General features: G+C 31.6%; 1 protein-coding gene across 1 annotated transcript in view; it reads right to left on the bottom strand.

Moving 5' to 3' along the window:
• Positions 1-5,107: 5,107 nt before the first annotated feature.
• The window catches only part of LOC139503243 (uncharacterized), a 55,894-nt gene continuing 46,672 nt past the window's right edge, over positions 5,108-14,329 (bottom strand). Inside the window, exons 12-16 of the mRNA XM_071293002.1 lie at positions 9,800-11,044; positions 9,421-9,451; positions 6,991-7,259; positions 6,178-6,205; positions 5,108-5,802 (exon numbers count right to left, since the gene is read on the bottom strand). Coding sequence (XP_071149103.1) covers positions 5,492-5,802; positions 6,178-6,205; positions 6,991-7,259; positions 9,421-9,451; positions 9,800-11,044 — 1,884 coding nt within the window. The 3' untranslated portion in view covers positions 5,108-5,491. The remainder of the gene's footprint in view (positions 5,803-6,177; positions 6,206-6,990; positions 7,260-9,420; positions 9,452-9,799; positions 11,045-14,329) is intronic.

Genomic DNA, 14,329 nt, shown 5'->3' with positions numbered 1-14,329 from the left:
CATTCTGGATTCGCTGCTCATATCAAGTGTTCGGCTTCTCTTTTTGTTCTGTACATACAATTTTCTCATTCGAAGTTTTTGACATTAATTTGTATCGCCTGTAACGATTATGAGATTGAAGTGGAGTAACCTTCACCTCATCAATCGCTATTTGTGTTATGAATTCTCTGCATATATATATATATTGTCACTTGTATATTTTTGTACTGTAAGAATCGAGCCAAGCAGTCCATCATGGCGATAATCATTGGCGTGAGTAAATAACATGTATTTCGCGTTATACTTCTTAATCATAAGATTGGCATTTTTTTATATCTGTTTCCCTATTTTCTTTAAGCCATTTTGTTTTGATACACACACGCGTCAGGATGCGCTTTTTTTTTTTTGGTATTGTTTGTTTAATCAACATGGCAACTTACTTTTAAATACGACAGGCAGTTACATTGCAATGTACATTGTTATTATTTGTTGGAACCCGGTTTAAAAATTTGAAATTACGAAACACATAGTATGCCATCCAAAAAACATAAGTTAATAATGATACCGTGCTAATAACCACAATTTTGACGGAAGGAGTAAAACGAGAATAATTTATGTAATTTTCTACTACTGGACTTAAACATCTTTTAAGAAAAAAAAACAGTTTGTTAAGTGAACGAAAAACAATTGTTTGATTACAAAAAAAGGGACAAAAGATACCAAAGGAACACTCGAACTCATAAATCGAAAATAAACAGACAACGACATGGCTAAAAATGAAAGCAAAAGACAAACAGACTATCAATAATTCACAAGAAACAACATAGAAAACTAACGAACCCCACCAAAATCTTGTGGTCATCTCAGGTGCACCGGCAGGGTAAGCAGATCTTGCTCCACATGTGGCACCTGTCGTCTTGCTCAAGTTATTACAAATCCGGTAAATAGTTTAATTGGGAAGGTAACATTCAAGCAAAGGGTATTGAATTGTAGTTACGACGTAAGAAACATATTTATTATCATCTGTAAAATGGTTATTCCATAACGGTTAACCAACCCATGATGAGGTCCGTAAAAATTACGAAATAATGATACCCGTAAACTTAAACAATGATTATATCTTTAATATACGTATAAATTGACATGACTACCGTAGACTTATATAGACACTGATAAAAAAAAAACAATTACATATATTATATCAAATATTTGACATTTTAGGTAAACTGGTTTTTGTCTCTTAGTAGCTTGTGATCAACATCCGAATTTACGGAAAAAAGCATTGATGGTATATAATCAGTTTATAATATTGAGAATTGAGATGGGGGGTGTTTCAAAGAGAATAAAGAGCAGATTGGAGAGCAGTGTCAACGAATCATTGATCCTTTGTAAGATAGAAAGTGACAGGAACTGTAGTATATATACATGTATCACAAAGTAAACGATGGGGTTGATTATGACGATGTCGAGATAATTGTACATGATACATGTAATTTGGGGATACAAAGACTTCTCCGGAATCGATAATATACAAAACAAAGTAATTAGATATTTTCTTGGAGTACACAAATTTGCACCAAAACTAGCCATAGAGGGGGATATCGGATGGCTACCTTCTAAAGAACGACGATGGCTCAACATGATAAGTTACTGGAATAGACTGTTGTTAGTGGATAATTCAAGGATTTGCAAACGTATCTTCCAATGGGACTATAGCATATGCTCAAACAACTGGTCGGCAGAAATAAAAACTATAATGACAAACATTGGAGTTATGGAAACTTTTCACAATAGAAAGAGTTGTGATATAAATAATGCAAAATCAGCACTACTTGAACAGCATAGTCTTGATTGGTTAAAAAACTTAGATAGATATCCAAAACTGCGAACATTCAAAACTTTAAAAAATAATTACTGTGCTAAATCATATGTGAACCTTAACCTACAACGCAACGAACGGTCGATGTTGGCTCAATTTAGATGCGGCATTCTACCTCTAAGAATTGAAACAGGACGGTTTAGTGGCGAACCTGAAGACAGCAGACTTTGTAAAATGTGTAGCAAAAATGAAAATGAAAGTGAAACTCATTTCCTTATTAACTGTGATTTTTATAATGAACTTCGAAATGAACTTTACTCAACCATACCAAGCAAAGAAACATTTTTATCACTGCCACACTGTGAACAATTAATACAATTTTTAATTTATTTTCCAAGAAGAACAGCTAAATATATTTTACAAGCATTTACAAAACGCAGACAATTCATTTATGTAAATAATTGAACTACATGACTCTACTATGAAATGATTTAAAGATTTATATTTTTTAAGTGACTTATAGGTCCAATGGGCCGGGTGTACAAATATTGTATTGACAAATATTATTATTATACTGTATATATACACAATGTCACTATAATAAACAAATTCGTATTCGTATTCGTATTGTATATTTTTATTATGTCATTGTATAATGTTCTATTAGTATGTGACACAATAATAAAATACAATTAATATAAGGAGATACAGTTTGATTGCTGCGATAAGACACATATCCACTAAAGTACGAATAAATTTGATGTAAGAAAGTATAGGCAATCTCACAATTGTTCTTTTCGTCGTTAACACTGAGTAAAAAAAAAAACCAATACCGTACAGTCAGCATTTCAAGACCCGATCAATTAAGAAAATCTAAGGTCGTGTTCTCATTGACCTCAACTCGTTGTTGTGTTACTGTAATTCACACGTAAACAAAACACAATTACGTTCCCATTGATAACATGCAATGTAGAACGTGTGTGGTTCAGTGTACACAAAACAAGGTATTTTGAACATGCATTTAACCCTGTATTATTTTTTTAATAAAATTGATTTTATAACAATTATGTATGTAGTTTTTTTACCGAATTATTTGTCTAAACTCGATATATTATTTGGTTTGGTATATATATTAGGGAGCAACCATTTACCTCATGCGGAAAGGGGGTTATGGTTTTTTTATGTTTGACACAAACAAAAAATTCGCGCAAAGCACGAACATTTTCATTAAGTTTTTCATAGCTTTAAATCAAATCATTTGTTTCATTATTTAAAACTATAAGGTGTGGGGAAATGTGTATTCAAAATTTTTTTCTTCATTAAACAGAATATTTTTGATGGAAAAAAAAACAACACCTTTTTTTAGTTGAAATTTAGTTGAAAGGTCATTCCCTGAATCCCTAATCAAGACTCAATGCATCATCATTGCCAAACACATAATTCATTTGAAAATATCTTCCCTAAATTACACAGAAATATTTGCCTCTGATCAATCAACGATTCATTTATAAATGCATAACCAAAACACCCTTAACATCTCAATCTTTCTTCTTCGTTTGTAGCCTACGTTATGTTTTGCGGAATTAGTAGCAGATTCAGATGGGGGCGGGTTCCGTGGGTTGGAACCCCCTTTTTCTGACAATTAATGTTTGGAAAAACCATGCATTTTAAAAATGCCTTTATCCGTCTCTGGTTATCGAGATATCTTTATTATCTTTAAAGTAACTATATATAGGTGCCAATCATCAAAATGGCTTTTTTTACTGCCAGAAGAAGTTGTCAAAGAAATTTAAATTCGATTCTATGTAATGAACATTTAAATGACATATAGTTTATAAAATGTGAACAAAACTTATGCACATGTATCTAAACCAGGTGTATAGATGTGAACAAATTTAATGTGAAACCAGTGTACATTACATTAAACTAAGTGTAAACATGTTTACTAATTGTAAACATGATGTTATATGTGTTATTCTCATCGGATTTTGTCTATAATGCTTAGACCGTTTCTGTGTATGCTACGTTTTAATGTTGTGTCGTTGATCTCCTCTGATATTTGAAGCGTTTCCCTCAGTTTTAGTTTGTTACCCCAATTTTGTTTTTTGTCCATAGATTTACGAGTTTTGAACAGCGGTATACTACTTTTGCCTACATGGCGTTTGGTGTGAACACGGCCTTTTAAGATTATCATGCATCGCAAATCAATTTACGAAAATAAAACTATGACAGAAATCAAAAATACGACAGCCACTGACCTACAGGCTCCTATATTTTGACAGCCAAATAAAGAATTTTGCTGGATTTCACATTCTTGTGATCTCTTTACTCTCCTCCTAACAGGGGACAGCGTTTTACATAATAAAATAAAAACAAACTATTCTAATCAGTTGAAGATAACTGAATTTATTCTAGAACTATACAAAGCAGAAAAAAACATCTAGCGAAAAACAAAACCAGCCGTGGTAGGGTATAAATACAAATAATATTATAACATAAAAAAACAATTCAATACACACAGTAAAGATTTTTTAGTACTCACATTTACTGGTTGTTAAAAAACAAGTAATTATTATTAAGTGGGATTTTGTTGTCGGTGTAATCCGTGTTGTTCTGAGATAAAAATGCCTTGATGTGATGAGGTTTCAAAACATTACTTCTGGTATTTTGCATTTTACCAAACATTATAGCACATTTAAAATACATTATTAAAATGAAAAAAATCAAATCAAAATATCTAAAACGAATGACATCAGATAGGAGGCATTACTATTATTTTTTGTTAAAATGCTTATAATCTTTGGAAAGCATTTTTTTTTTATACTTGACCGCATAGATTTACAACATGAAAGAGTAAAATGTCTTAGATTACGGTTTCATAATATTCTATTTTCATCAATAATGAGGTGAAATCGTATTTTGCATTGCAGCTGATGAAAAAGAATGATTTTTTTTTAACAATTTAACAAATTAAGACAGATAAATGAGCTATGAAATCATAATAATGTATTAAAGATAGATGAATGCATCAATCATTATACAATTAAATTAGATATTTAAAAAACTTAATTTAGCATGTTGTCACTGCATTGAACTTTGATAAATACATTTGTTTTATATCACAATTTAGATGGGTACATTTTTGTACTATTTTGAAGTAAGTCTAAATGCTTTCAACCCTTTGAAATAAATGTTAAAGGATACTTTCAAACACAAATAACTACTATTGAATAAAACAGTCCATTATCAACGTTAGAAAGAAAACACATACTAATTTAATGTACATGCTTTTGATTGTTTGATATACACACACACACACAGAATTGTTTTGACATGTATTGGATTAATTGAATCACATCTTTGTAAAGCAAAATTTCTTGTATCACCAATTTAGGAAATGTGTGTGCTTAAAGGTAATAAATATTTGAGAAAAAGACCTGAACAAGAACCATAACTAACTAGTTTCTAACAATATAAACACCATTCAGAAAAAACCCACTATGTTCATCATGTTATGATATTTGTAAATAAGTCAAATTAAAACTATGTACATATGATGTTCGCAAGGGTGTCGTCAACTACCTTGTTATAATTTCAATCTCTCAACTTGAATATGGTTAGTTTATAAAATAGTTCAATATCAACACTCTCATGTAAAAAATAAGAGATGCAACGATGGAAGAATAAAATGAGTCAAAATAAATCTAGTAAGGCATTTTCCACAATTTTAACATTTTTGCCTATGTTACTAAATGACTGAGCAATAGTCCTCAAGGTTGGTTTTAGACTGTGCATGCGACAAAACTTGTTACTCCATTCTTCTAAAATATCCTTATTCAGTCGTACCAAATCTCGTTCATTTTGCTTGTGGCTTATCCGCTCCCAGGTATGGAAATCCATGCCAAGTTCGATCAGGAATTGGATAGATTGCTTTCCAACTAACGGAACTAATCTGTCAATGTGCTCCTCTGTAGGTACTACATCCCACTTCTCCGGCTCCCTGTCTGTAATGATGAGCAACTATTATTTTAGTCGAAACCTTAAACTCATTGGTACAGTTTATGTATTTAGGTATGCTTTTTGGAAATATTGTAGTTATTTATGGACATCTAACACATCTATATAGATTACAAAGTGTTCTTTTACTTTTTCATATTCTTACCATGCCATCGTCGGCGTAACGTTGACGGATGGATTTAAAATGTTTTTTGGTATATCCCGTGTATTCGAAAGGTATATTAATGATATATATATATATGTGTTACTTACGAAGAACATGACGGGATTGTGTCGTGTACAAAATATGTGTGATCAACCAAAAGTATGATAACTAATACAAATACAAATATGATATAACTATTTTGATACACTAAACTTACCAAAACCAATAAAGTCACCTTTCACAAGCTGTAAAACATGAATAACTGTAATTATAACTAAAAAAACATGTATGAAGCATAAACAAATCAACAGTTTTCATATATGCAACAGATTTATAAGAAAACAACCCGGTCGTATTCATATTTGATATACGATCAGCCAATAAAATGATTATATATGAGAGATCAATCATAACGTATGGTACAACTTTAACATAGTATGCATATGCTACTTTTTATAACTGTATAGTTTTAGTATTTCTAAGTCTGGCATACGCATGCATGTCTACAGGTCACCTGCGCAGTAGTATATAGATTGTGCCTGTTTAGGTCAACGCTTTGAACTTGAAGTGAAATGTGATGTTGTTGTCAGTAGAAATCTATGTTGATAACCGTGTTTGCTATTTTCAAATAAAAAAAATTTAGCAGCACTGTTAGTCTGTTTTTATGTTACATGTATACATGTCATACGTACATACAAATTATTCCTTCTGGTATTGTTTGTATGTAAATAATGATTAAGTTTAAATACATTGCACGTGTTTGTTTTTCAGTATCATAAAAATGCATGTGCATGTGTGTTATGCCATTGACTTTAAGATATATGAATTCGTTATTGTCTTTGAACTTCCATTTGTCAATCTTTGATTGATAAATTATGAGAAGTTAATTGTAATGTGTGAGTGTTAACCTGGTGCAAGCACATAGGTTTATGACATGAAATGTTTCTGCATTTTCAATCGCGAAAGAAATTTCAGATGTAATTACATTGAAACAGACTTCTTTTGTCAATGTTTTGTGATAGTCGTTTACCTTGCAAAGTGAATGCATGTTTCCTTTTTCATTATCTTCTATTGCTTTTGCTATTTCTTTAAATGTAACCGCTTTGCTATCCCTGCATCGTCGAAAAACTTCAAAGTTCCATAACGTTTGATCCCCTGTGTCAACTGTGACATTAACGTCTGTCGCCGACAATCCTAAATGTATTGCCAGTTCTCTGACGTCATTGCTGCTGTACATTAACGACAAGCGACGTAGATGTAGGTCTGATGGTAACTCTTTCAAAAACTCTTCATTTGTAACTGTTATAACGGATTGCAGGTATCAAATGCAAATATAATAATAAAAAAGTCAAACTTCCATGGTAGAGTCTAACTATATAGTAATTAAAGCAAATTTAAATTTTAGGGAAGATAGAGATAATCATAAACCAGACGTGCTTCATACATGTTTGCATACTGAGATATAGTTAAGCTTTTTTAAAAGATAATAGGTTAATAGGTTAAAATATGATAGTGACCAATTGGTGGCCTTCGGCTCTATGGTTGGGATTGTGCTTTGACACATTTCCTATTTCCATTTTCAAAGTTATTCCTTCGTAAAAGTAATCATGTTGTATATAAGCTAATCTCAGCATAATGATATATTACCTAATTGGATAAGATCTTTTTGCATAGAAGGTATTTCCTTATAATTAACTGTTATCACACAGATATGTCTCACCTTTTGGTAATTTTGATGATGCAAATGTTTAACTTAACATTGTAATACTTTAACATCAAACATGTAGATATTCAAAGTCAATGAACCATGAACGAGGGACATGGCAAACAAATCTCCATGCGAATGAGGTATGCCAATGCTAATACAGCTGAATACTAAATATCATTGACTTATTGTAAGTCTTTCATTTTAAACAAACCTAATTTCAAGCATTAACTTGTCAACTATGTAAAAGTTTCAAAATCAACTAACCATGAAAAGGGGATGGGCTATATAATAACCATGGAAATAAAACTTGTAAATTCCAAAAAATGTGCATACCTATTATCATTGACTTAAAATTGGCAGTTCATCTTAAATTGTTCTAATCACAAACTTAAACATGTAAACTAAGCAAAAGTTTCAAAGTTGACAGACCATGACTGGAAAGTGTAGATTTAGTAATGTGACTTCAAAAAACTGTAACATTGTTTCTGAAACAGTACATGAAATATCAAGAGCCACTTGGGTATAATTCAAACACAAATATAACATGTTAATTTTATGACAAAGTGACGACTAACAAAATCTCAAGGCACAATTGGAATGTCACTGTGTTGCATTAAAATACCTCTCTATACGTGACATGTTGAACACCGGTCCAGGCCATATCAAAAAGAAGGTATTTAACTTCGCATTAATTGTATGTATTTATCAATATGCTAAGCGTTGCTGTACTAAATCTTGAAACTGGCCATTGTTGTGTTATAGTTCGTTAGCGTGTGTTATATTTTAGTGTTTCTGTTGTGTCGTTGTTCTCCACTTATATTTGATGCGTTTCCCTCAGTTATAGTTTGTAACCCGGATTTGTTTTTTTCTATCGATTTATGAGTTTCGAAAAGAGGTATACTACTTTTGCCTTTATTGCTTACAGAGTGCTTCCTTGGAACATGAGATAGATAACCTTTCATGAAAAAAACACACTTTCACACAAAATACGTATACACAAAATTGTAAATGAACAAAAATCGTTCACCAGAGAAAATGACTGAATAGTTAAAAGTTATATGAAGAATTCAGGAACTTCTGTAGTGACAATAAAGAACGGATGAAACTCATTACTACATTACTTGATTTTACATTCTTTGTTGCCAAGGATCACCTACGGGTGGTTTAAATCGGAAGTCGGTAGAATAATTTATTTACAACTAATATGTAGAAGCGCTTCTCTGTACAAACTGTCAACTATTTTACGTCTGACGCAGTTGGGAAGACATGACCTTAAGATTTACACACACGTAAGACTGTTAAAGCAAATATGTAATGAATGCACAAACTAAGACAAATCTCGATTCCTGTATCAAATGACATCATCAATGCTATAGGTACATGACTAACTAATATCAAACATTAATACACTACTATGATACTCTGATATGGTTTCTATTTTTCAAAAGTCCATTGTCCAACTACAATTGAAACGTAGATCATAATTTTCTAACACAGATTTGTTATTGTGTTACCTCAAAATAAGGTGGTTGCTCCATTCATTTCAAATACAAGTGCAAACCAATTTGCTTTCCAATTATATCAATTGAATTCATATTGTTGAAGAAAGAAATGAGGAACTGGCGCTTTGTATTACATTCAACTAATTAACATTTAGGAAACCATTCAGTTTGACTATAAAATCTCTTAAACCACGAATTTATATGAGATTTTAAAAGAACATAACAGGATGTATTCATAATAATACAATACCTGGACACCCCGGTTCACATCCGTCCTCCTCCTGCTAGAAATAAAAAAAAAAAATGTCTGCATTACATGCTTGAAATAAATAAATGTTTAAAATATTATTTGTATATCACAAAATATAAACATATCAGGATTAACATTTTTACAGACGAAAAGTATGCATACATAAAGGAATGTATATTTAACTGATTGAAAATAAACATACAAGTACATTATGTAATTATATACGCTCAAATCGTTAACGAATGCTATCATCATATTATACTGGCTTCTGTTTTATTCATCTCTTTATGTTTGCATTAATTAAGTAGTTCACTATTGTCAAAATGATTGTATCTTATATGTCAGTTTATAAAATATTGTATTTTGGTAAGATTCTTACATTTCCTGAAATCCACGATTTGATAATGTGTATTGGGTGTTCAATGCCATGAGCAGGACATGTCCAGATTTTGTCGACATATGCAAGATTTTCAAATGGTAAGATGCATGGTTTATCTGGTGAGTTACAACATACACTGGTCACAAAGGATGCATCACTGGTATGATTCTGATCGCTACTTGTTCTGATATACAGTTGACTTATTTTCTCCAAGGCAGATGTTAAACATTCATTGATACTGGACGCAAGATCCCTCATTATGAGTGTGTTTGTTCTGGTATGAACAAGACGGACAGAAATCTTGTCATCTTCACAGAGAATATACATATCCAAGGAAGGATCAATTGTGAACACTCCTGACCTGTGAAACAGCATGTCCTTGTTGTTCTCTCCGTATGTCTTCACCGCCCAAACAGATAAGCAGTAACTGATAAATCTGAAGGATAATGCAGGTGGTATCATCAATGATGACGATTCAAATGCTAAAGCGATATTTCTTTTTATGATGCCGGCTGATTGAAGGTATCCAGAATCATCTATAGCTCGTACCATACTTGCAACATAGTAGAAGTCGGCAGGTATACGCGTTCGGCTCGAATCGTATCTTTTTGGTTCTACTAATATATCCAGATGGGTCATGACAGCTAACAGATAATCTTTTTCTTTGTTGAATTTTGCATATTTCTTTCTCTTCCAAACTTCGTATATTGCTTGTTTAAATACCACCCCTTTCATCCCCATTGCATCCCATATTTCCTCCCTGTTTCTGTCTCCTTTACAAAACTGCCTGTCTGTTACAATTGATTTAAAGGCATCGATAAGAAGGGTTGGTGACAAAACAATACGGTCGTCCAATTTAAGTTCATCAAAGTACAGTAACTTGCCAATTGAATGTTGAAATTTCAGAAATACCTTCAACTCATCTTCTGACAACGGTCTAATTGGCTGCAATGAGTTTATTTTCTTCAGATGGTCTAGGGTGATCAACGGAATGTTGCGTTTGGTCAGCGATGCAAATTCTAACTCTAAAGGAATAAAGCATTTTGGAAGGAGTTCACCCCATGTTGGTTGCCTCTCTGATTCGCTAATGATAACCTCTTTTATCTTCTCCATTTCTGTGTCATGTTTGTCTTTAGCGTTGACAAATATTTTATCTTTAATCACCAAATGCTGCCCTAATGGCGTTTGTTGAAACATCTTGTTTATTTCTCCAAATATTTCATGTCGTCTTTTTTCAATCTCCTTCTAAGAAAAATAACAGAATATTTTTTACATAAAAACCAAGATTCGAAAGATTAATAATACCTGGATTAAAGAAAAATGTTATTTCTCTGCATAACAACTACTAGTATATAAAAAAAATACTACGGAAATGAAGAAATCTACATAATATGCTTGTGGCCGACCACAGCAAACCAAAACAAATCCTGTCTCATATAGATGTAGCGCTAGTCTGGTTTTATTTGTATTCTAGACTGGTCATGTTGTATACACTAGTAACCTGAATTTAGCTTAAGGGGGTTCGTGGGTCTAAATCATTTATATAGGATTTCTCTATATTTTTCTATAAATGAACTTTATCTTATAGTTAATAGAAAAATAAAATAAAAAAATGGGGTCACCGTTCATTTGCGCTCACAATCTGCCTCCGATAGAAGCATACATCTTTGTAAAAGTGTTTTTTTTTCTGTTGAACTAATAGGAGAAATAAAGGTAATACCGATATAAAAAAAAGAAATTTATTACAGAAATCGCTCAAATTTTACAATGATTTAGTTTAAGTACAGCATCTATCGAAATTATGTTAAAAAATGTAGGTCACCGATGAGTTAAAAGAGATATTTCAATTTTAAAGCCAAAAAATAGCATTTTTCCACCAAAGGGAGATAATTTGGAACTTTTTCAATGATGTTTACATTTTAAAAGTCATCTGGGGCCAACACGAATTAATTGTTTTGAATGTTTTTTGTACCATATGATAAAGTAACAACTACAAAAGGTAATAAATAAAATTTGTAATGAAAAACAAATGTTTATTTTTTTTCTGAAATTTTTATACCCTCGAGCCTCCTTAAACAGACAAACAGGTATTAACAGCATTTATAAAGATAAATGAAAATTGAATAAAGATTGACACAAATTAAAAATCTTGTTTCATGCTTTTTAATCCATATCAAATCATTTTATTACCAGTCAAACAGATTCCCCTGCGGTCATTGAAGCTAGTTTAAGATATAGTTAAACTGCGTCAAACTAATTAGCCACGCCCCCGTTTAATGAAATCAAAATGGTATTAAGTTCTTTTAAACTTTAAAGTGTCCGCCTTTTTGTAAGGTAAATCACTCAAGCAGAACAGCATCCCCAGGTATCTATTTTTAATCCGTTCCGAGCGTTATCGATTTTTTTAAAGAAATTTAACTGTTGGTTAGTTTTAATACACAATATGTTTCGTATATATGCTTAACAATATTTAAAAAAATGTATATTGGAATGTATAATATTATACAAGTGGTGAATCTTAATTGGTAATTTTAGTCTGAAAATATAAACATGCTTCATAATTAAAAAAAACGAATGAATGCAAAATACATATAACTAAATTTTCAAAAAAATGAATAATGATACACGATTTAAAAAGCGCATATTATTAAGTTGTTAAAAAATAGAATAGCGCTTTATATCACATTTTGCGTTTTAAATACTGCTAATTGATATGAAAACTCGTGGCATATAAGTAAAGTATGGTCTTTTAAGGATACTTGTGAAAAAAAACAACCGGAAAGACAATAAGAAGGGCCTTCTAGTGCTCATGACATGCCTAGAAGTGAAAGTCCGTTTTTTTTAAATCAATAGACAATAACAGATTGCATTACATTTGAAAGGTGAAATGATCATTTATATTTCTGTTATAAATGTGTCCTTATTGTATTCGTAGAATACATGTATTCCTGAATATTTACCATTCCTCTTTTTCTGTATTCCTACATGTATATTGATGTTCTCATTATTTTGATGTCGACACGCACGTAAACGGGAAGATAATTATTCATCGTGTACATAGTTTTAATTGATGCATCTTATATGTTTGGTAAAAGAAACCAACATTTACAATTACACCGACATTTGAAATAGCTTGTAGTTAAAAACACTTTTTGGTTAAAAAAACAAAATTGATATAGACATGATAGATGAGGTTAACATTTGTTGAATTTATTTAGTAAACAGTTAAGTCTTGCTAAATCTTGAAATTAAAGTAACAGCTCAATAAACTTTGAAACTTAAGTAAAAACTGTAATACCGGTCACTGGTTAAAATGCGTGTTATTTGTTTAAAAGCATCAAAAACAAATGAAACTTGAAGTGGGGTTACGAAGGGATTATCCGCATGTAAAATAATTCTTGCAATACATGAACATTGGACGGCCTGGGCTTGCTTTTAAGCCCTCGCGCGGTCGGCCCAGGCCCAAACGGATTATTTATAAAAAGAATAATATTTGTTTATGTTTTCGGAATTCAAAAACGTTTTAAAGACCAAAAGGTAACTTATACATTGTAAAGCGTCGAATGAAAATCAAACATTTCTATAAATAGAAATTAGAAAAATAACATTCCAATAATATTTCCCACACAACTAAAATTTTTCATTAATGCTGTTCAGGGAATTCATTATATCAAGAAACAAAAAATAAGAATATGTACGTTAACATTTCCCCCATTTCTCGGGACCTATTGAATTTGTTTTTCATCTCGATTTCATGATGTGGATACATTGTTATGAAATTGTCTTTAAAATAATTGCGGGAAAGGGCCGTTAAAGTGCGAGAAGGAAACATTTTTTTCTTTTTTTGGAAACGTGAACGAAGGAACGTGCTACAAATAAAGAACTGCGTTAGTTTGTCAATAAGTCTAATTAACCAAATTGTTAAATATAATTGATAATCAATGTAAAACATATTTGAGAGTTTTGTGATCATGACACCACCTATGTTATGTACTATACATACTCGAATTTGTAAATTATTCCACATCTTCTGATTTTTATATTAATCATGTCAAAATACAAAAATGAAACGAAAAGTGAAGTATTGTGTGCATGGCGCGATTTTTATGACGATATCAAAGTCGTGTACACATACTATAAAATGTGTGATAAAGACGTAAACAAGACAACAAATCAACAACACAACTGACATAATGTGAACTGTTAGCTCTTGTGTGCATCCTTTCATATGTTTTTGACTTTAAAAGATATTACTACTGTTGCCTGAACATACCGGAATCGTTACTATTTTCTCGGAAAAGTAAGTTATTTATATCCGGAAACGTAGACTCTTTTTGTGGAAACGTATTCTTTTTCTCGGTCAATAGGCTTTAATGTGGAAGACATGATTGAATATGGAAAATTGACGATGTTGTACAACAGTACTAAATTAAAGCAACCGTGGCACTGTCTAGTTTGGTACATAATTCGATACATAATTAAATATGGTGCATGAACTTGATGGCAACATGTAAGTCCGATGATGTCACT

Source organism: Mytilus edulis, chromosome 14 (genome assembly GCF_963676685.1).
Source record: "Mytilus edulis chromosome 14, xbMytEdul2.2, whole genome shotgun sequence".
NCBI lineage: Eukaryota > Metazoa > Mollusca > Bivalvia > Mytilida > Mytilidae > Mytilus > Mytilus edulis.
The sequence above is the reverse complement of the archived record's forward strand: the minus strand, read 5'-3'. Positions and strand labels throughout refer to the sequence as shown.